This window comes from Dendroctonus ponderosae, unplaced genomic scaffold (assembly GCF_020466585.1).
Source record: "Dendroctonus ponderosae isolate FM_Combo_2020 unplaced genomic scaffold, Dpon_F_20191213v2 Dpon_F_20191213_6, whole genome shotgun sequence".
NCBI lineage: Eukaryota > Metazoa > Arthropoda > Insecta > Coleoptera > Curculionidae > Dendroctonus > Dendroctonus ponderosae.
This window is the reverse complement of record NW_026018814.1, coordinates 2,007,565-2,030,680: the sequence shown is the minus strand read 5'-3', so window position 1 is coordinate 2,030,680 and position 23,116 is coordinate 2,007,565. Positions and strand designations below refer to the sequence as shown.

At 37.0% G+C, this 23,116-nt stretch overlaps 3 protein-coding genes across 5 annotated transcripts in view; 1 reads left to right on the top strand and 2 right to left on the bottom strand.

Moving 5' to 3' along the window:
• LOC109536374 (neogenin) overlaps positions 1-19,020 on the bottom strand; it is a gene marked incomplete in the record, with an annotated part of 34,863 nt that extends 15,843 nt beyond the window's left edge. For both annotated transcript variants that reach the window (XM_048667319.1, XM_048667318.1), the window contains 2 exon segments: positions 389-557; positions 18,774-19,020. In XM_048667319.1, the coding sequence (XP_048523276.1) occupies positions 389-557; positions 18,774-18,879 (275 nt within the window).
• A 320-nt stretch (positions 19,021-19,340) lies between these two features.
• On the top strand, positions 19,341-21,181 carry LOC109536468 (AP-3 complex subunit sigma-2). Of its 2 annotated transcripts, XM_019902700.2 has the most exons (5): positions 19,344-19,582; positions 19,640-19,731; positions 19,792-20,083; positions 20,219-20,283; positions 20,858-21,181. In XM_019902700.2, coding segments are annotated over exons 1-5 (519 nt in total). In that variant the 5' UTR covers positions 19,344-19,513; the 3' UTR covers positions 20,859-21,181. The 2 variants fall into 2 exon arrangements, with proteins under 2 accessions (XP_019758258.1, XP_019758259.1); XM_019902699.2 differs by lacking the exon at positions 20,219-20,283 and having other exon boundaries at positions 19,341-19,582.
• LOC109536467 (cysteine dioxygenase type 1) lies at positions 21,110-22,589 on the bottom strand. The gene is made up of 4 exons (XM_019902698.2): positions 21,969-22,589; positions 21,508-21,737; positions 21,290-21,456; positions 21,110-21,238 (listed from the first exon to the last, which is right to left on the bottom strand). Exons 1-4 carry the CDS (start codon positions 22,205-22,207, stop codon positions 21,209-21,211), a joined length of 666 nt encoding a protein of 221 aa, XP_019758257.1. The 5' UTR covers positions 22,208-22,589; the 3' UTR covers positions 21,110-21,208.
• Between the last annotated feature and the right edge of the window lie 527 nt (positions 22,590-23,116).

Genomic DNA, 23,116 nt, shown 5'->3' with positions numbered 1-23,116 from the left:
GAAAGTTGTGAATCCTAGCAAGAAAAACGGAATATTAAAACAGATGTAAACATGACGCGAATCATTTACTTTGCATGAGCCAATCGCAGGAAGCATAATTGCATCGTTCGACTCACGAAATAACAAATATCGGAAATCCTATACTAATTTTAACCCATTTCAGCATCGAGTTCAGGACATATGTCTGTAATCCGAGTCCACATTGAAATAGGTACAGATATACAGTCCGACAAAAGAGAAACAACATTTCCCCAGGGGGCTAGAAAACCATATCGCGTTTCATCTATTTTCGTTTCGGCTTGACTGTTTTCATCTTCGACAGCAGCATCTCTTGCTTAATAGCACAGAAGCCAACCCAAAAATATTGCAAATCCTAAAGAGATTTTACCTGTATGCATCGCTCAAAAAAGTGAGCTTGGATCCGTCTTCGTCCAACCAAGTGATCAGAACGCTCTGCTGATGATGAGACGCTCTAACCACACAGTCCAAAACTGCTGATTGTCCTGCTTCCACAACCGTATCGGAGGGTTCCACGGAAAATTCCAGAACTCCATGACCTGAAACAACAATAAATAAAATGCTAAAAAATTAAACAGTAAAACTGGCGAGTATTTACGGCCTTTAGGACCATTGTGATCACATTTTAAGATCCATGCTTTCGAGCGAAACAAATTCTTCAAATATAATTTTGAACACTATTGTGAAGCCTCCTGGAATGGGCCAGTTTTAATGAGTTTTCGTGTGGAACCTTTTGGGGCGCCGATGGAACAGAGGCCCTAAGAAAATTACAACCCCGAAAAACCATCTTTTACAGAAAAGTCGTCCCTTGATGCCCTTTAGAGAGGATGTGGATGCTTTTACTGTTAGGTGAAGGGAATTGCCGGCAACTTTGAGTGACACTGTTATTGGTTTTCCTTCGACATCAAGGGAATTGAATCTAACATTCGGTTTGATAGTATAAAGAGGCGAGGAATTATTTAATCCGCAAATTTCAAAAACCGCTCAAATCCAACATTTGCACCATTTTGGAAAAATGAACCAAAAACCGTGCGAATTGCGCAAACATTTCCCAGAATTATGTACAGAAAAACACATTTTCCTTGACATTTGCGCAATATTTAAACATTGCCAGTATAAACATTGAAACTTGTTCAGATTAAACAAATCTCGCAAACCCGCTTAACTTTACCAAGAATTGTCAGGTGTATGCAAAATTCCCTAGATAAAAATTCTGTTAGCTCGTAAATTCCCACCTGATAACCAAAAAACCCATTGTTCAGTGAGTTTAAAAAGAATAACCGCAAACACAATGTGGGTTTTTAGCATTAACAGTTTAGGATTGTTCTTTGAGTTAGTTACTAGTTACCACTTTTAACACATTTTTATTCATCAAATAGACAATGTTTGTCCTGGTTGAAAGCATATTGTATGGTAACAGACGAAGGACGCTGTAGATGTTGAAGAACCGATGGCGATGGCGAAGTTCTTCCTCGCATACTTTGCTTGCAAAATCTATTTTATTCATGTTTAAAACCATGCGAAAAGGAAAATGTCCTAGAAAAACACGCAGTGTTATTATTACGACGTCCATCCATGATAAGTTACCATTATGAAACAACGAAGAGAACCGAAACATCTGCCAGACATAATTAAACAGTAGCTAGCGTATATTGAAGGGAACATTTTCAGCCTTAGAATTTTAGGAATTTCAAAAGTTTGTCCCAATGGAGGTTGACTGTAATGTTAATTTATTAGGGTGGGTTTAGTTTAAATATGGGGGTATGTGATAGGATCTTTCCGCGCTCTAACCGTTGAAATAAGCGCATAAAGCAAAAATTGGGAAAAAAATTCAAAACCGCGTTAAGTTTTTGGCTCATTGTCAGAAAACCGATAGGGCAACAGAGCTTCAACTGCTACTACTAAATATAGCTTTGAAGTCTGTCTTTTTTTAGATAAAACATCGTTTTACTAAAGTTTGTAATCATTTCAGGAAATGCAAAAGTGCAAAAATAGTGCATTTATTCAAAACCGCGCTTCGCTATTGGCTCTAATGCTACAAAGGCAAACACGAGTTTGCTGAACTGAGAGCCTCAATTATAAATAATCGGACATTTATTAGCCGGCATCGAGCAGTAAGAAAAATAAAAAATCCCATAACAAATATATAAAATACTGCCATCATTCCATTGTTATTTAATGGTTCCCAGAAACGGAAGCAAACGTTCTTCGTGGTACTGATTCAGACAATGAAATGTCTTTGAGTAATACTTATTTATAAGTCCTCTCCGTGCTGCATAATTCATTCATAGCTGGTTTAATTATTTAATACACTTTGTCTGCCTCGCTCTGTTATTGAAATGATTAAAGGTCTACCAAAGAGAAATTACTGTTTTATTGACTTTATGTTTCTCGGCGCTTTGTCGGGGGAAATGCCTTCAGTGGAACCTATTTTTGGGTGGTCTGGACCTTGATCATTTATTGAATGAAACGGTATTTAAATTCCCAGTCAAATTATCACAGTGATAACATTAAAAAACACCGAAGAAAGCAGCTGCAACTTATGCGTTTCAAACTTCAAAGGTGTAAAAATCCAACATAACTCTACCCTTAACTACTTGCACTTTAATTCAATTAAAACTATTTCCCTTGGCAGATGTGCGCTACATCAACATCCCTTTTATAGTATGTAAAGATGGAAAGGGGGCTTGGGACAAACGGGGGTGTTTTATAGCAGGACAACAAAGCGGAACCGATTGGATATTCTTTGGATCAACAGCCAAACTTCGCTTTTCATCGGCTAATAAAGACCAGAGTCCAGTCATGCGAAACGGGATTTGCACTAAATCCTCGCGATTTATTAAAGTCTGTACATTATCGAAGTGGAAAAGCATTTCTTCCTGACGTTTCGCAAGCACGAGTGACTTGCATCTTCAGAGGTTTTCAAGCAATGGTCGCCACGAAAGCCCAACTCTTTCGCTAAACTAAATAAAGCTGGGTGGAGTGGCAGTGGGTGTATCCAAGCGTCTTCCTCATGCATAATTCACCGCAATTTCAATATCATTACAATAGATATTAAATATGTTGTCTGTATGTTCGGTAACAATTATGACACGAGTCAAGTTTGGTTTCTAGCTGAAGTTAATCTAGTTTTGAAATTGTTGGTGATTATATAAATACAGAAGCGAAAATAGGTCAATGTTGAAACATTGAGCTCAATCGATGATAAGAAACTATTACTTATATATAAGTTGGATGGTTGCTTGGAACATTTATGAATCCATAATTCCGAGATATTTTAATAAACAAACAAATACACTTGCGAAATAAGCTAACATTGCAGTTATCGGCTTTTTCATCATTTATTTTTGATGAAGCCACGCTGTCTATTAACCTTAAGTGAGTGCTGATAAGACTTTAATAAAACTTAATTCTACAAAGCAAGTATGAAAACAGCTTAGCATGTTGTCGCAGATAGGACTGAAGTATCAGATAACTTTCAAAATTACGTGCAAAAATTTTGCGCCTTTTGATAATTTAGCATTGCTGCGCAATTAGTTCCAAGTGTATTAAAAACAGGCAATATAAGAGCCTACTTACTACAAGTGTTTACCTGACGTATCTAAATCCAGCTATTAATTAAACTAAAGATCTAAATGTTACATTGCAATAAACTTGTGGAAAAAGTTACATTGTCTTAACCTTTACGAATTATCACCGAAAGGAAGAAATACTCGCACAAAATCCATTTGGATGGATTTTATTCAATATCAGCGAAAACTTCTCAATCTCCATTCCGCCTCTCAGGCCCTCCCAACAATGGAAAACTTCTCCATGGCATAATTAAGCTGTAAAATTTCCAATTTACGATGTCTATCGCGCCAATTAGTTCTGTATCGGATCGAAGAAACGAAAGATTAATCAAATCTGATCCGGTAATTAATCGACTTCTGTTTAGGCCGGGAATTTCGAGGACTCGCTTTTCAAACGATAACTTTTAATCTTGCTTCCAATTCAATATTGATCAATCCCCATCGGGTGGAGGCGGAAAACTTCATTTGCGTTCATCACTTTTGTTTAAATTTCTGCCAAACAAACCGCGGTTGAAACAATGTTCCAGAATGAAACAAACTCGAACGGCTTTCCTGATCAACTCGATTCGATCTATCAGGTTCACAGCATAAGAAAATAAACCAGGTTAACGAGGTGTTAATAGAGTGCAGCTAAAATCAGGTAACAGTTAAGTAGTAAACCAGTGAAATGAGCTTCGGACGTATCGAGAAATAAGATTAAAATAAACATTTTGCGTGGGTAATCTACCTATAGCACTGTTTGGCATTGACTATTAAGCAGGTGTTTTCATCACCTTCAAGCTAATCAACACATCGTACCAATATAGGATCTCCTTCATTCTTCAGAAATTATTTTCCACGACGGCGTAAAAAACCCTTCGATCGATAAGTTTAATTGAGAAGTACTTAGTTTTTGGCTCTTTGGCAGAAAACCGACAGGGTAAGAGACTTTCAGTTGTTACTTCTTAATAGAGCATTGAATAGTATTTTCCCGTATATATAAAACATCGTTTCACGAAAGTTTCCAATTATCTCAGTAAATGCAAAGCGCAAAAATAGTGCATTTTTTAGAACCGCGCTTAGTTATTGGCTCTAATGCTACATAAAGTGCAGTGCTTAATTGAGAGCCTCAGTTATAAAGATAGAAATTCTTTTCAAAAAATCGACAGTTTTAAACACTTTTTTGATACAAAGACAATCAGCGAAAAATGCATTTCATTCACCACCTCGCTTGAACATGAAGAAATCGACAAATTCCAAATAATTTAATTGAGAACTACTTGCTGCAAATGTCAACTATTTTTCCATTCAATTCGAATGCAATTCAAATTGCAGTAATGCAAGGCAAACCGAACAAATATTCATAATCGATAATAATAATCTATTCCTAGTTTTTGCTTAAGAAACGAATTCAGTCGACTTATCGGGGTGCATATTAAATGACTATGATGTAAGAAAACCCAGTTCTTTGGTAAATTCATAGCGTCGAGTCCCTGTAAAGATACCAATGAATGCGATTCTTGAACCACACATTATACATTTTTTGTACGCGAAAAATGCGCTTAATAAGTATTCTTCGCAAAACTGAGCCTTTCACCAACGTATGCTTAAATCACTCATAATTTGGAAGGAAGTCCATGATTGCAATAAACATCCACAGTGGTTTGGTGCATAGTGCATTTTATTGACAGGCAAGGCCATTTAAATGAATTTTAATTGCATTAATAATTAGACTTATCAAAGCGAATTGTGACGTGCATAAACTTAAATTGCGCATATACACAATAGTTTGATTGATTTTGTAAACATACATCACAGAGACTATCAGCGGACGTGTAACTCATACCGGGAATAAAACTTTTTGATTTACATGCGTTTTATCAACCAGTTAAATGCTGATTGACAATCCACGCAATTTTGATGAACAAAATTCCACATTTCGCCGATTATTCGCAGAAAATCCACGCAAATTCCACTGGAGATTTTATCAAAATCGATTTGGTCTCTTCATCACACGGTTACATGTCGCCGTGATATTGGAAATGCCGCAACGTCCCGATAAATTCCCTATTTTATGCCGTATGAATATTTAATGCAATTACCGAATGAACCGAGAAGATTAAGCACCTTACAAAATTGAGCACGTCATATTTAAAAAAATAAACCCACATGTCGAGAGCCTCTTTCGTGATAGGCATTTTCAATAAACTCGAAATCGATTATGGTAGTTTCAGATGAGTTTCGGGAAAATACTGTATAGAGCAACGGGGAGCTTTTTCTTTGATGATGAGTTTGATCTGTTTTCCTTATAGGTTGCTGTTTTAAGCAGTGGAAATATTTTTAATGAACGGAGAGTGAGTAGATTTTTTACAGAAACCCTGTGGAAAACACGCCGAATCAAATTGATTTTAAAGCTTGATTTGCGTTAGTTTGGGTTGTTTTCAACTAAGTAAAACATACAATTCGTAGCTTTTTTGAAGGATCTAGCAAAAGCTAGACGACGGGCCGTAGCACCATTCAAAAAACTCCTTCGAAATATTTAATGCAGACAAAAGTGGCCTTTTTTTGAAAATTGCTCACTCAAAAGACACTCGCTGATCAATCTGAGACATCAACCTGAAGTAGAAAAATGAGCAAAGAGAGAATTACACAATTAGTGCTAGGCAGATCAGAACAGTTTCGTTCTTTACGCAGCGCCAAACCAAAAGGCTACAAGCTTAGTTAGCTGAGATAAACTTTCATACAGTCACTTCTCTCCCCCATTATAAGCAGGAGAAAATGCAGCTTAAAGAAATTTAACAAACACTTTTCAGGAAAGCCGCTTCGTTGCCGGCATGGGAATTTGAAGCCTGACGAACCGCGAAATCCTCCTGCTAAACCTGGGGGAGATTAACAACAGAAAAAAGTTGAAAAATCCCGCTCTCCCATACAAAAGGCCACAAAATCGCTCCAACAAAAGATAAAAGTCTGGAACAAAGTTCCCCAGTGCGAAAAGTTCGGTAAGCGTAATGAGCGAGGAAGTGCATTGTCTGAGGTACTTGGCCGATACGTCTCTTGAAATATTAAGCATACTTGGGGATTAGGCGAAGTGTTTACAGAGCGCTTTTGTCTGGGACACTTATGGAAATCATGTGGAAAGAGGCCTAAGCTGCCTTTAATCAATACGGGTCTGATTGGTTGAGAAATTTGATGTGATCCAGATGGATTTTTAGAATCTCCCATTCACATCAGCCCAGAGTGATTACGAAAAATCCGACCAGTCCATATGTGTGTTTCCTCCGTTCACTTCGTACCCTGCAACAGCAGCTTGCTACTAGTACGACCGCATATCACAACTACAACAATGGAGCAATAAATAAATGCAAAGTCCCACATTTAATATGTTCAGTAATTGTATGAGATTTGCGCCCCAGTCACGAGTACCTTTCTTTCCATTGACGACCGATTAAAAATTCAAGCCGCATGGTCCATAGCAGCTGATAACAATTATTATGGAATTACGGGGATTTTTAATTTATTCGCCAGTAAAACGTGCTGTTAATGGGCTTGCATGTTCGCTACAAACCCATTTGCACATTCATCCCTTCCGACCACCGTCCAGTCAATCCTTCGAAGCGACATCGACCAAATAAGAATCTGCATCTTCAGCCTCAAACTAATAATTGAGGTGGCCGAAGGCGGTATAGAATGTTTAAATAGGCTTCAATACGCAACATCGCGAATAATGCATGAGATTATTTATTATCCAACATGTATCGGCTCTAAACATCAATTAAACCGACATATAAACATAGGACAGGGGACATGATTTAAATTACAAACAGGTAGGAATAACATTATGCAAAAATTATTATACATTTCAGGATAAATTGCAGAACGCGCCTGTTATGACATGTGAAAGACGGCGATAACAAGCCGCTGGATAGGTTTGTCGTTAATCATATTGTACAGGGTGCGACATAATATCGGGCATTTTATTAAGAACTTTGTAGCTCGCGCCAACGATCCAATCATAAATGGGCTGGCCGAGCCCATTTATTTTAATTCTTCGGTAAATCGAGTTTAATGTCTACAAGCATTAGGCACCATATCTTTTACATCTCAACCTATAAATTATTACCAGATATATCTTCTAATCTTTAAATATTCGAAATTCCTACTAATAACTGTTGTTGCTATCATTCTATCTGGGAATCGGTATGCGATTCCATCAGCCGCAATTATCTCGTAAAAGTCATGTGCTAATATGGAACGTGATTTCCAACATATCATTAAACATCTATTCAAGATGCATAACTATTTTTTATTATTGTCTATTTTCAAAGCTTTATTTGTGCAGTAGTGGCCACAAAAGTCAATATTGTCTGTTTTGATAGCGGATTTTAAGCGGTCATTATTTGAACTGGCAAAGTCCTCTTTAGACGCATATAGAGGCGCTTTGTAAGCAGAAAAGATGGGGCTCAAAAACACACAAAAATTGATTTTTTACGATCTAATTTCCACTGATTTTCCGTTTCCTACCCGCTGTTAAACTTAAAAAACACTCTATATATTTTATTTTAGGAACCATTCGGGTCGAAAGCTTTAAATTGAGATCGGAACTTCTTTAACACTCTCAAAAACTTGATTTTTATCCGAAAAGCGGTTTAGCGGTTTTTGAGCGGTTACAATTTTCATCCGATGACATTCCTATTGTTAAACTTACAAAACACTATATTTATTTTGAGAAACCACTGAGGTCGAAAGCTTTACGTTAAGATCGAACATTTTCTTCAACATTCTCCAAAAAGTTGATTTTAAGCAGAAAGATAGATAGATTTTGCTCTGATTTTGGTGACTTTCAATTTTGAACCGATGACTTTCTTACTGTACTTTAAAAACTCTGGTTTCCATAGAACAAGACTTAGTTTTTGTGTGTTTTTGGTACGACACCAAATAAAAAGTTCTGATATTTTTTGAATCAAGACCCTCAAGAATTCACCATCTGCCAACAGCTGATAAACTCGGTTGCTTTATCAAAATATAAATACATATCACACAAAAGAAAATTCACAGCGAGTTTCACGAAAATCCATCGAATCGGTCTCCCGATATTTCAAAAAACTTTTTTTTTCAAGCATTTTAACCATCAAGAACAGCCGAGCCAGACATTTTTTCTTAATAAAAGTTAGGGCCAGATCGTCTGAGCCATAAAAAATCCCAGCATATGTTGTATTTGTGGCAATTTGATAGTTTTAAGTCCTAAAGTAACAATAAAATAATTCCCTTTACAAAAATCCTTCTGTTTTTCTCAACCAAAGCAAAATTATTGTCTCCTATTGGCCCCGATTTATCACCCATTCAGTGTAGGCGGGACGCGATTTAACCAATTGCCAACCAGCTCCTAATTTGCTCTTACATAACAATGAAAAGGGTCGACATTAGAATGTCTTTTTATCTTTAAAGATACGCCCACCGGACACCCAAATGCATGCAAATTCTGTAGTATTATGTAGGAAATTAAATATATTTTTAACACTTTCTTCTCTGTAACAGTAAATATGTTACAAATTATTATTATTTAGTCCAGCGGCTTAATCCCCGAAAATCTTTGTTCAGGCCAAAAATGCTTGAGGAACGATCAAAATGGCTTCGATCCTTTACATGATTTTAATCGCAGTCGCTCAGCGAAAAACACTATTAAGATGCGAAATAATGAAAATATTTTGCACACTCTAAACATACTTTGTCATTTGCTATCAGCAGCACATCGTTGACGGTATTTCACTCGGCTCTTCTGCATAGCCGAAAAAGTGAAAAGCGGACGTAGTTGCGACCGATAAAATCTTGAAACTGTTTTCGTGGAGACCGTAAAAGTCACAAAAACCCCAATTTATGAAGAGGGTTGCATACAGTAATTTAAAACATGCTGTTTGAAGTCCGGCTAATATTTCAAAGTTGAGAATTTGAATATCTCGAAACGCATTTAGATTCCGGATTTGGCATTCCGAGAATTCATCAAATTTTGCTGCCAACTTTCTAGCTAATTATGAACCATGCAAGATTTACACCAATTTGCATTGCAAATAACATAAGCAAAAGATAGAAAAACAGAGTGCCTGGGTGGACAACAGAGCCTCAATTTGGGGCAAATTAATCAAAACCTAAGCTCTCAAGCCCATCGCGATCCAATTAAAATTACTTCCATTCTAATAAATTATTAATCAACCCTGATGAGGTTTAAATGACCCACTGACCTAAGCAGGGGTAGACTTTACAGTGGGATCATTTGACGATGACAAATTGCTCGATCAATGAACAAAGATCCACCCAGTCAGTTCCTCTTCATTTATCATTTTGGGGAATATTGGGAATTTTCAGGGATCATCCTTGTCTAAAACAAGCGAAAATTGGGCGGGGCTACAAATACTATCCGTTCTCATCCTGATATGAAGACATGAGCCGAAAAAGTAGTAGTTTATCGCCTGATAAATCTGGGCCTTAAAAGGGCGGTTTTTACGAAAACAAAAAAAATCAATTCTCTAACTGGTTAATGGATATTATGCGCGTTCCTTCCTGTCCCCGTTTGCTGGGTAAATGTTTTCCAATGGCCTCCCCTTTAATTGACACCAAAGCATGTGGGTCAGCGCTTATGGAAATTTATATTTAAATCCTCTGCCCATCCCATTAATACTGCCAAAGTTTGAATGGAAAACTACTGAATTTGAATATTCGTCCAGTTCAAGAGGTTTACAGCAAATCAGTACTTTCCAATCCTCCAAAAAACTTCACATTAAAAATCAATCAATATTGGGGATGGGTTTACTGTGAACTGGAGTTTTTGAGAAAAATGTGTTTCCATTCTGCAGATTCAGGTTACCGAAAACTGAGAATTTTCTGGTGATCACAGCAAACTTGAAAAGTGGAGATATTAATGATCGGAGTTTTTTTGCTTTTCCTTTCCAACTTTTCAAGAATTCCACTGTCCTGAACTCTGAAGAAAAAAAACACATTTTTTGTAAGCTTGTAAACTCAGCAGTTGCTTATGCAGACCCCAACAAAAAAAGGGTTATAAACATCTTCAACTTTTCAAAGTTTCCCAATTCTATGAATATAGTTACTCGGACTTTTAATGAAAATATTCATAAAGTTTATTAATCTCAAGTGGTATTTTTGTACTAAGTTTTCAATGCAAACACGGGCCTTGCAAGCAACGAAACGCCGTTATGCGTTTATGGCCACCGTCCAAAAGGTCATTATCGGTATTCCATTTATCAAGAATGGCCACTTCCTCATTAATCATAGCACGAATTGTGTCCCCTTCTTATTATATCCTATATCCGCTTAATACATTCATACATCATTCTTTTATAGTCCTAAAAAGCAATTCGTTATCTACCACGCACTGAGCACAGATTAAGATCAACATCTAGATTTGGTGCGCTCGATTTTTTCAATGTACTGGTTTTGTCTTAATGATATTAATGCGTCCATATTAAGGCTCGAGAACAAGAAAAATTAAGTAACGCGAATTTCCTTAAACAATCCGAGGCAGGTCATTAAGCGGAAAGTTGAATTTGATTGGCACCAGCATGATAACTCGAGTATTATTATTTTGCTGTGCGCAAACGAGATCTCACAAGCTGGCAAATAATTACAGCTGGATATTGTACGGAACAGTGGGTGATAACTTTAATCTTGAAATCCAATTTCCGGAGAATTTAATTAGTCGAGCAATTCCAGCATTTTTAGGGAAAAGCTGCCGCATCTTCAGACGCTATCTGATGTGGGCAATCTGCAATCTTTTGCATAGTGGAAGTGATTTATTTTTCGTTCAGTCAGCGGTCACAAACAAGGATTTCCAGAGATGGACAAGATAGGGGTAACGTTAATTGATTACCCGGATGTGATCACTAAAACCCTTAGCTAAGCTTAATCTTATCACTTTGCACACGTTTTGCTACTTATCTTCGAGTCCTTACAGATTTGTATGAATATCAATTTGAAGTAGAAAGCCAAAGAATTCATCTATCTGGCTAGACAAGAAGGAATTTTATCCACAGCGGGCATTTTTGTATAAAATTGATGGTCCTCAGCCCAATCTCGTAAATTTCCAGAGAAATGTGCACTATAATGCCGTCGAGAAAAGAAACCCTGCTTAATCATTTGAGTAGTTCCTGCTCAAAAGGAAAATATCCCGGCGGAAGACGTTCTGAAAGAGATTTGGGGTAAAAGATGGTAACGAGAGCCAGAATAAAGGCAGGCCGAGCGATTCTGTTTGAACGCAAGATACATTAGCAAGTGTTTGACTTAATTTATTACAAGGCGAGGGGTGAAATAATGAGTAAAAGGATATATAAAGTAATAATGTAAAAGGCAAAATATCTTCGATCGCTCCGTTAACAAGCAAAGCGTTTTCATTAGGCATGTGCAAAGATGAGTTATGCGGCCGCAATTAAAACAGCCGATTTCTTCAATTGGATTAAAATACTATTCCAACTAGTTCCGATCGCAAATATTCCCGTTGCAATTACCAGAATAAACCAATAATTTATAAGTCAAACAGGTACAAAACCCGTATCAATTCGAACAGCACACTAATTAAGATTCTTGTAAACTAGCTGAAAATCGGATTCCTGAAACACCTCTCCAACCAGTCCAAATCGCTAATGCAAGTCCGGTAACTCGATTAATTTCACATGCCGTTGGCGTATCCCTAAAAGATACAAATAAACCCAGAAGACAAACGTGTACTGAATACGACACATTGGATTCAATTTGTCTTACCAGGTGCTCGGAATAGATGAGCTCGCATCAGGAAGCTTGATTAAAAATGAGAAACTTTGTGGCATGAAACTAGTGAGTTTTCGGTCAAAAGAGTGTTGAAAAATATTTTTACGGGCGTTTCGCGCCATGCATCTTCATTTAAAACCTTACATTGGAATGATGTTTCTGGGAAATTTGAGCAAATTGGTGGCGAAAGACAAGAAATGTTGGCCTAATCTTGCACCTAAATGTTTGATGTTCAAATTTGGCTTTTTGTGTAAAAACTACCAGTATTTCTTCACTAGCGCTTCCTTCCATAGTTGAAACGCGTTTTTAATTCTCTTTCCAATGAGAGGAAAACGAGCTCTGTGGCTCAAATGGTTTTTGAGAAATGTCGAAAAAGGTGGCGTCATGTTTGAGTCGATTTCGCAAAAAAAACTGCACAAAACAAAAACTTTTTGGAATTTAAAATTTTCTGAGAAAACTGCCAACATTTTTCAAGCGATTTTTCGCCGCCTAAAAGCGCCAATTAGTCCGCTCTCCAGTGGTGCAGAAATGAACGCTCTAGCTTAATCTGTTTTTGAGAAATGAGCAAAAATGTGGCAAAAAACATGAAAATTTGCCCTAGTCTTGAACCTAAATGTTTGATGTTCAAATTTGGCTTTTTGTGTAAAAACTACCAGTATTTCGTCACTAGCGCTTTCATAGTTGAAACGCGTTTTCAATTATCTTTCCTATGAGAGGAAAACGAGCTCTGTGGCTCAAATGGTTCTTGAGAAACGTCGAAAAAGGTGGCGTCATGTTTGAGTCGATTTCGCAAAAAACAACTGCAAAAAACTTAAACTTTTCTGAGAAAACTGCCAAAATTTTCCAAGCAATTCTTCGCCGCCTAAAAGCGCCAATTAGKCCGCTCTCYARTGGTGYARAAATRRGYGCTCTAGCWTARTCTGTTTTTGAGAAATGAGYAAAAATRTGGCMAAAAACATGAAATTTTGSCCTARTCTWGMACCTAAATGTYKGATRYTCAAATTTGGTTTCCGGGTTTAAATTACTTCTAGTTTCACGGTCAAATTCTGCTCAAATGGTTCTAAAATGGTGCTCAAATGGTTCTAAAACGTCGAAAAAGGCTGAGACATTCGTCGATTGTGCAATGAGAAACTGCTGAAATCTAACACTTTTCATGAAATGTAGACTTTTGCGATAAAACTACCAACAGCTCTTTGGCCCAAATGCTTTCAAATATACCGTATGCTTTAGAAACTGTTTTTAGGATAACAGATAAGATTCAACAAAAAAAAGAAAACAATTTTTTTTTAGTTAGATGAAAAGCCACTGTATCAGATGCTGTTGCCTTAGAAACTCCCTGGAAATGGAGGAATTCGAAACCCTGACAGTTAATCACACACCCTGAATCATATTACTCTGTTCAAACAACAAACAAATTTCACTAAAGCAAATGTCCAAAACACACACTTAACACCTAAAAAAAGTAGGTATTCTGTTAAAATTGATGGCTTTGCAAAGTGTTCCATTATCGAAAACGTTTGGAAACCACTGCCGTATGGGGTTTTCTGATCGTTAGTAAAAATTGGCCAAAATCTAGTAAAGTGAAGACAGAAACTTTTCGTTACTATGAACCGAATTGAGCAAGGAGAGTGTATAAAAACAGTTCAAACTGTCGCGCCACTGTATAATGTTTGTTGTTCTATGTCTTTCAGCGTAACTGTAAAATAAAACCGAAATTGAGATAAATCTGGAATAATGTACGGCGATCATTCAAATGGGCATGTCACGCGCGAGCTTTAAAATGGCTTTTACGAAGGGTCAACGAAACTGAAGTAAATAAAACAGGATCAGCCATAAGTTGCACTTTCTACGTAATAATTTGATGGCTCAGCTATTTTGCTTTTATTCGCATTATAAATAGCAACTTCCAGTGTTCAAACTGTTGAAATTGCTGGATTTGTTTCCATACACCATACACATAAGAGACCATTGAAGCCCTAGTTTAAAAGCCTAAAATCAATGCAAACTGGCAAAAGTAAAAATGCTGAGAATCCCTACATTACAAGCGCATAAGACATCTCAACGATTTTTAATTGATTTTTTTATAGCGCCCATATTGAGCGCCTGGGAATTTAAATTAACACACTCATATTTGATATAATGAATGGCCTTTTAACGGATCGTATCTTCGACGGCATCGTAAACTTTATAATTGAGTTTATTGTTATTCAATTGCCCACTTGAAGTCATTTATAATGATTCTTGTGAAATTCCCGTTTCCCTTCCAACGCGAACAATCAATCGCGTTTATAAAAATGCTGTTTAAAAATCCACTTTTAATCGTATAGCAGTAAAGTAGGATCCGAAGCCAATAAAAGTTGATTATTTAGAGCCGTGATAAGACCACTAAATAGAAGATATAAAGCTTTGTTCTTTGAAGATGGGTTCCTTCCTGAAGCAAATTATTTTAAAACTTAAATGTGTAGTTGAAATGGTCAATAATTAAGACATCGTTGCAAAACTAACCAAATTAAGCCCCAGAACGGACAGTCAAACAAAGCGTTTTTCAACGAACCAACCATAAATGAACAATAGAAGGCAGCCACAGACAAACAGTTGTTAGAAGCAAAATACATACGCCTACCACTAATTAGCAAAGAGATTGATGATCGTGACTCGTATTAATAGATTTTTTATTGTTCAGTGTCTATATCAGGAGGTCTATAAAGATGATTATTTGAATGGTAAATTAGGTGGATTTCCGTTATTTCACGGCTTTATGTGAAATGTGCATGTAAAATCTAATTTTAATGGCGTTTCGGGTCTTCGGAAAATTCCAAAGTGTGGATGGACGTAGAAAGCTGGTTGGGGTCGCAGTTTTATCGCCAATAAAATCCTGAAAAATACACCAGGACACGGACTTGCATTGGATTTGTGGCTGTAGTTGGAAAGCGACGAACTTTCAACATCTTTTACGTAAACAATGTATATTCTTGCAATTAATTCTCGACACCAAAGTCGAGAGGATGGTGGCGCCTTTATGTAGATTAATGCAACATCTACATCTATAAAGACCCAAATGTCACAGTTTTTCCTTTTAACAACCCACAACCGAAACGTCGTAATGTAGTAGAGTTTAATATAGCTATTTCAGCTGAGTACCCGTCCATTACGCTGAAGAGAAGCGACCGCTAATGCAACCTATACTTTATGTTCGGGACATAGGAGGATATTTTTAACTCACTATGTATTATTAAAATAAACAGGTAACCACTACTTATTGCTTTCTTAATGGTGGTTTTAGCGGCGAAGTAGCCAGAAGATTTATTGAATGTGCATCGTCTCCTAAGCCAGACTAAACATTGCAGTTCAGATGATGGAGAATCGATCCTGAGGGCCAGGAAAATTTATCTTGGGGGCTTTAACTCGAAATGTTCAGGGTTATTCTTTATTAATTAGTCTTCCAATCCACCATTCACATAACATTCATGTTGCAAAACTGAACATTGCATAATACATTAGCCAATTGTTCTCATCAAACATTCAATTAAAGCCGATGGCGATTAGAACAAAAATAAGCTCGGTTGTGTTTTGTATTATGGAGGCCAGTTTTTGTTTAGCTTTTTCTACCTGAACGGCAAGAGATGCAGGTATATGGGATAGGACGATGTCATGTGTGGTTTTATAGGCTTTTGTTCGAATTAAATAGAAGTGTTCAAAATGGACAAAAGGCTTGAACGGGATTATATAGCACCTATTGTGTCTTGGGTTTTTTTAAATTAAACTCGATTCGTTTTTGCCTTGTTTCTTTGGGGCGTAATTTGATATTAGCGCGGGTATATTTAAACGCCAAAAGAGGTGTAAAGAACAACGGGCTGAATAAATAAGCAGTAAATCATCACAAACATGCAATGGAAATGAACCGGGGCATTTAACAAACTGTTTCAGCGGTGAGCTTTTGTTTTATTCAAAATATTTTACATGTACTTATGTTTGATATGTTCTCTTCGCCATAGTTTCACCTTCCAAAATTAGTCAGTAGACAGTTTATAATAATAGAACAAAAGATCAAAGGGTTTTAATTAATAGGAAAGACTGAAACACCCAATTAAAGAGCCCGATAAAATAAATCATTGATTAAGAAAGGACAGGCCATGTATTTCTGGAAGTGTCTATTTTAGTGGCATAAATTAAAAGAACCTCGCAGGTAGATAAGGTGAATTCAAATTAAACCAGGTCTAGGTTTGAAAATTTCCTAAGAATCTGCTGGTGAACAGTGATTTCCTCGGCAATAAGTCAGCGGCTACTGAAATCTGACTTGAAGAGTAATTTTAAACTGTCGTGATTTCTTTGCGAGTCGGCAGCGTACCGTCAAAAATAAGCTCGTATAACGATGTTCAGTTAGATTATGTGGAGTTTTGACTTTGTCTAAGCCCCAAAATAGGTAATTGCCAACCGAGAACATTGCTTATGTCAGTACAGTTATAAATCAAGCGGCAGATGCCGAGTAAATAAAGCCACAAAGCCATGAAGACGGAAATATGCCTTCCAAAGGCCCCAAATGAGATGCGTATGATTTAGTGGCTACGAGAAATTCTTTCCAAACCCATTGATTCTCACTTGACTATTTTCAATGCCCAACGAAATTTTTGTGGTAGAAAATGTTATTTTTAGACCACCATTCTTAAAGGAAAAGGTATTGCTATTGCTTTTTTAATGAGGATCTGAGACACTGCCTAGAGCGTTAATGTCACTGAACAATTTCATTAAGTATTGGCCTAATTGGAAAAGCTATTTTGGATTTTAGAGGCAATTTCATTGAGTTATCGACTCGCATTTATACACGCCATATCTTTGGCATAAAGCAAACAATATTGGCTTGATTTAGATAGCATGCAAAGTTTACAACACACAAATAGGTACCGTATAAGTTTGCACAATATATCAGCCACTAATAAAACGGAATGTCAGCCATTTGGGTGTAAACCAAGAGCTTTGCGAAATCATAATTGCAACTTATGATGGATAATTATCCTGGGCCCTTAGGGCAACATAAATCTTTTATAACGAGGAAGGTATGCTTCTGAAATCCCACTTATCCCGTTTTAATTCAAAACCCTTTGTATGTGTACATGTTGAAGGAGACTCCCGGTAAAAACACACTTTGCTTAAATAAATGTTGATTATTGTGAATCATGCGACTTTGGTTCCAGGAATAACTGCACGAATGGCATTGATGGGGAAATAACCGATTTATATGAAAGTTTTCAAATATTTAAACAGTGCGATGTTGTGTTATCTAAATGTCTTGTCGAAAAAAACACTCGTAAATTCCTATGGGACTTACATGGATACAGTGTTTCCTGGGTGCATTATAACTAATGATAATAAATGTGTGTGCAAAAAATAAAAAATAAGCTCGGGTTTATAGCGATCCAAATCCCGTTTTGAAAGCAAACTATGCCGGAAAGAGGAAAAGTTCAGTAAAGGTGCCACCCAGCTGGCCAGACTTGAAATCCATTGACAATTTTAAATGTAGAAGCTTGAAGAATTTTAATTTTCCAACTCTAAGTATGTGATTCAAAATGGATTTTTCGCCATCGATATGGTCTAAGTAAAAAAAAAAACAGTTCCTTCAGGTAACTTTTCCTCATAAAATTCCTTCTCTTTAGAGATTCATTGAGTGGCCGGCAAAATATCCGGATTTAACGCTCTTGAGTTTGATCCAAACAGTTTGTGAATAGACCAACTAATATTCACGGCTTAAACAACAGAATGCACTAAGAAAAAAATATTTAAACATGTTCAAAAGTACTAAACGTAAAACAAATTGCGTTCTTTCATAGTTTCAAGCAAACAATTTTGGATTTTCAACCGCGACTTTCAAAGCGAACACTCTTAATTTGCCTCTTTATAAACATACTTGACTCAAAGGCTGAAACTGAAAGAAATTTGGAGCATTTGAGGCAAATAAAAGTCAGCTTTACAAATTTTGAGCAGATATTGTTGTACACGGTTTTATCCCCAAAAACCTGTATTTTTTTCATTTAAAAATAATAACCAGGGCATAAAAGCGCATTTTAAGGAAAAATTCTATTGCTTTTCTCAATAAACCCAGCAGCTTTTCAGCTATTCCAACATCAAACACTAGTAAATATCGTTCGAAAAGCACAACTTGCCTCAAATATAAATGCTTAGAAGTAAACTAGCAGGTTCTTCCTGCCTAGTCAAGCAGTTAAAATCAATGAAACCAGGCTTGAAACAATGATTTTATTGAAGTAAAAGAGAAAACAAAATAAAAAAACAACTTTTGCACGTCCAAACTGTGAACACAACAGGGCCTTTTGCTGGCAGTGGACGGTTTTCTATTAATTTACGATTTCTGTAATGAAGCAGAGCGAAGAAAATCAAGCTATGAGTAGGAAATAAACAATTAAAAAGCCATTTGCTTACCTTGTGTTGGCGGTGTTAATAAAGCAGCTACCGTCAAGATCAGCGCCAATTTACATGGTAAACAACGCACATAATTTGTCCGATTCATTTTTAAAAGCGCACACATCAATTAAAGTTCTATTATTTAACATCCATGGTGGTTTTTCCGCTAATTTCTTAACATTCAGTTAATGTCAATAGAAAATCGTCCAAACAGTCCCTTCCTGTACAAGCGACGCCATTTTACTGAATCAGCTACGTCGGATTTTCCGCCATGAAGTTAGTCAATTATCAGTGGGTAAACAGAGAATAAAGTGGGGGAAATTCCGAAAAATTTGAAAAATTGTATACAGTTTTATAGAAAATTTGCAAAACCTGCGTAATTTGGTTAATTCACATAGTTAAAAAACCGGTTTTTACTTCTATAATTAATTGTTTTGCCCAAAATTGCGCAAAATATACTTAGTTTAATAGAACAGACGCTATCGGCCGAATTAAATAAAAGAAATTATAGTCACACATCTAGCTTTTAAAACTAAAAAAAAACTTACGCAACCATTTAGCTTCAATGACGTCATCTGCTGACGGCCAGCAATTACTGAGACATCTTGGACACTGTGCGAACCTAACCAATAATAAACGTCAATATTTCAGTTTTCTAATGTTTAGTTTCTACTTTAGTGTTTTTCTCTAAGTACCATGATTGCCTAGGTTAGCCCTACACGAGAATAACTAGCTCTAAGTGAAAGAGAGACAGGAAAATGATCAAAGCAATTTTAGTGTTCAACAACCATGGAAAACCCAGACTATCAAAGTTCTATCAGTACTTTGTATGTAGTTAGTTGTGAGCAACTGTGGCAATTCTACTAGTGAAATCTCATTTCCAGGCTGAAGATATGCAGCAGCAGATCATAAAAGAAACCTTCCAGTTGGTCTCCAAACGGGATGACAATGTCTGCAATTTTCTAGAGGGTGGAAGGTACGTTAAGGCCCCCCTACAGGAAAAGTTTGTTTTGTTAAATCTTTCCATTATTTCCAGTTTAATTGGCGGCAGTGACTACAAACTAATCTACAGGCACTACGCTACTCTCTACTTCGTTTTCTGTGTAGATTCCTCCGAAAGTGAGCTGGGAATACTGGATCTAATACAGGTCTTTGTCGAAACACTGGACAAGTGCTTCGAGAACGTATGTGAATTAGACTTAATTTTCCATGTAGATAAAGTTCACTTCATCCTCAATGAGCTAGTTATGGGTGGAATGGTTCTAGAAACCAACATGAATGAAATCCTGACCAGGATTGAAGACCAAAATAAACTGGAAAAACAAGAGGTAAGCAACCGAGATTTGCATCTGCCGCTTCAGGTGCTTGATTTTCGTTGGTTTTTTATTATTATTTGCGATTCCGACAACCTTATCTCATTGGTACAGCTGATGCTTCTGGACGCACAATTTTTCACTTTATAGATATGGAATAGCCACTTTCAAATCGCACAATCTCTCAGCTTTGTTTACGCAGATCATTTTATTTAGTAAGTCGAATTAGAGTATTTTAATTTGTTGTTTGTCCAAGACTATTAATGTACCTGCTTTTTAATGACGAGCTTTTTTGTGTCGTGATGTTCGAAGTGCTGGAGTTTTCGATAGAATCATAGCAGATTTTTGGTTGAGAAAACTGGCATAAATATGTCCCCATTGGGTATGGATGGTGAAGTTTGTCTTTGAGGAAATCATAGATCCAAAATATACAATTAGCGAAAAGAGTCAGAAACCATTGCTTGAAACTGTGGTTTTTGCAGTTGTTTAATTTCGTAATTTAATTAAAGTCAGTGGCGATTTTTTGGCCATTTTTAGTTAAGGACCTGCCGGACGTATTCCGTTGCCATAAATATTGCGCCACTTACTTTAAACACCCTGTGTAACTTTAGAAGCAAATAAACCCTGTTCAAAACCTAAAAACGGCGTAAAATGCCCCATATTATACGAAATTTGAACTGTTCGCAAATGGCTTTTTTAATCAACATGGAGAAGGGCCGGAAATGGGCGCTTTTGTTACAGTTATATAAATTGCCCTGCATTTTTCTCAATTTTCTTTTTTGTTGCTAGGCTGGAATATCGGCGGCACCAGCTCGAGCAGTATCCGCAGTGAAAAACATGAACATTCCGCAACAAATCAAAGACATCAAGCTGCCTGATTTGCCCCAGGCGATCAAGGACCTCAAATTCTGACCACTAATCGGGAACCAGTTTCAGATCATGGATGTATCATCCTCAGATCGTCACTCACCAGATGCTCGGTTCCTTCTAGAAGATCCATCTTCACCACGGTATACATAACATTAAATTAAGGCGAACACATCGAACTAGTAGGGTTCGTTATTTAATCAGATACTATATCTATAAAGTTAATAAATTAAACTGTTTTATATAGCTGGGGGTTTTTTAACCTGCTGATATTTACAAGTTCTCTTCTTTGATGTCCTGCCCCTGCAAGTAAGGTTTTTCGTATTGACGCAAAGCAGTCAGCTAGAATTTTACCTTGTTCCTCTTTCCAAACATCGAATAAAAGGTCACTGAGGTGGTAGTTCGGGTCCCATTTTTTCGATCAAAAACGCTGCACTGATCGTACGGGGGACAGTACAGATGCAGACTGATTGCTGTGTCGTAGCTGGACACATTTGCTACCCTGTGCAACCCCAGGGAGTCTGCAAACCGGCCAAGTTGGAATTATTTTCCCTAATCCCTACGTAACTTACCATTGATATAAGCCAGATCGTTCAAGTCTAGTCTGGTTCTGCCAATTTCCTTCAATTCGGATTTTTCGTCGGGCCAAGCGTATTTTACTTCTTCCAGAGATCCCTGAAGCATTTTCATGAAACAGTGCGAATTGGCGTGATCGTGGATTCCTGATGCGTGCCCTTCACCCCAACAAAGTAACATTAGATTGTATTTTCCATTGCCATCGTCTACTAGATTTCGAGTGTAGCTAAAAAATTCTTTAATCAAATCCAAGTTTAGCACTTTAGCAATTAACGGGCTAATCTGGCCATGTACATTGCGGAATCTTTCCGATAACCATAGGCAATTAAGTAAGTTAAGCAACTACGAAGCAGTAAATTGAAGACTTAACAAACAAATCGCATTTATTCCGGAAAAACGGGCGATTTTTGCTGATGGTTTGCTCAAAATGGATGATGAATGCAGAGTTACATAATACCTATATCGGTCGAATTTGGCAAACTTCTTCCAGTCGCTGGGGTTGGACTTGTAGGTTTCCATCACATATTTCACCAAGTCAATGTTCACATTATCACTTGAAAAAATCGAATTCAGCTCCCGAATCACATCGGTCAAAGAGCGGACCTCAGGCAAACCGTACCCTAACAGCTTCTCTAACTCGATATCACAAAACTCGTCTTTGTTGAAAATGTTTGGCTGATACTGAAACATCGACATATTCGCAACAAGAGCCTCTTGCGTTCACTGCTGGCCAAGGGGTACTATCAATGGCTCAATAGAAGGCCTTTCTTGTTTTTGCTAATAAGTGAGATAAGATTCGGGTCAGAACAGTGTTAGTGATGTCGTTTCCTTCCACTGCTGATTAAATTCAGCAGCAATTATTGTTCTTTATTACATTGGACTGATTTTTGCGTTAATTTGAATTGGCCAGGTGCTTGCCGGACCCGGATATCTTCAGATATGGTATACCAATTTTTTCGTGAAAGTTTTTCGCACTATTTGTGTCAGTTCGGTCAGGCATTTTTGCGTTTCGGGAACGGCTTTGTATCACTTTTCTCTCACCGTGCATGGTTCAATCGCTTTCAAATTTTCTCCGTACTAATACTGCACACATTTCGGGTTTTCACCGCATAAGTTTTTGAACTTTTCCCCAACTAATCAACGGCTGCGTGTTTTGCAACATTATTCCAATTCTTATCTAAAGTTCATTAAAAAATACAAATCCATGCGAGCAATCGCGGATAATTAAGCAACACTGATGCTTTATTTATACCTATTGATATTGTCCATTTAAAAGAACATGTTCGTTTGAAGATTTGTCGTAAACACCGTTTATCTAAACTTGGTTTAACTCGGGTAATGAGGCAGGTGGAGTAAACGTTTATCTGCTAGATTGTTAAATTAATTTGTTGCCGCAAATAAGGCTTTTTTGCCACTAAACTTGAAGAAAATTAGTAAAATGTCCACCCATTCTCACTAAAATGCCTGCAGTCACGCCACTGAGGAGACATCAATTTCGAAAATTGCTTTCAAATGCAAAATTGGGTATGCAAATACGGAAAATCAACGTTTTGTAACTAATCGAATTAGTTCTGGATATAATTGGGGAAAACCGATGCAGCCTAA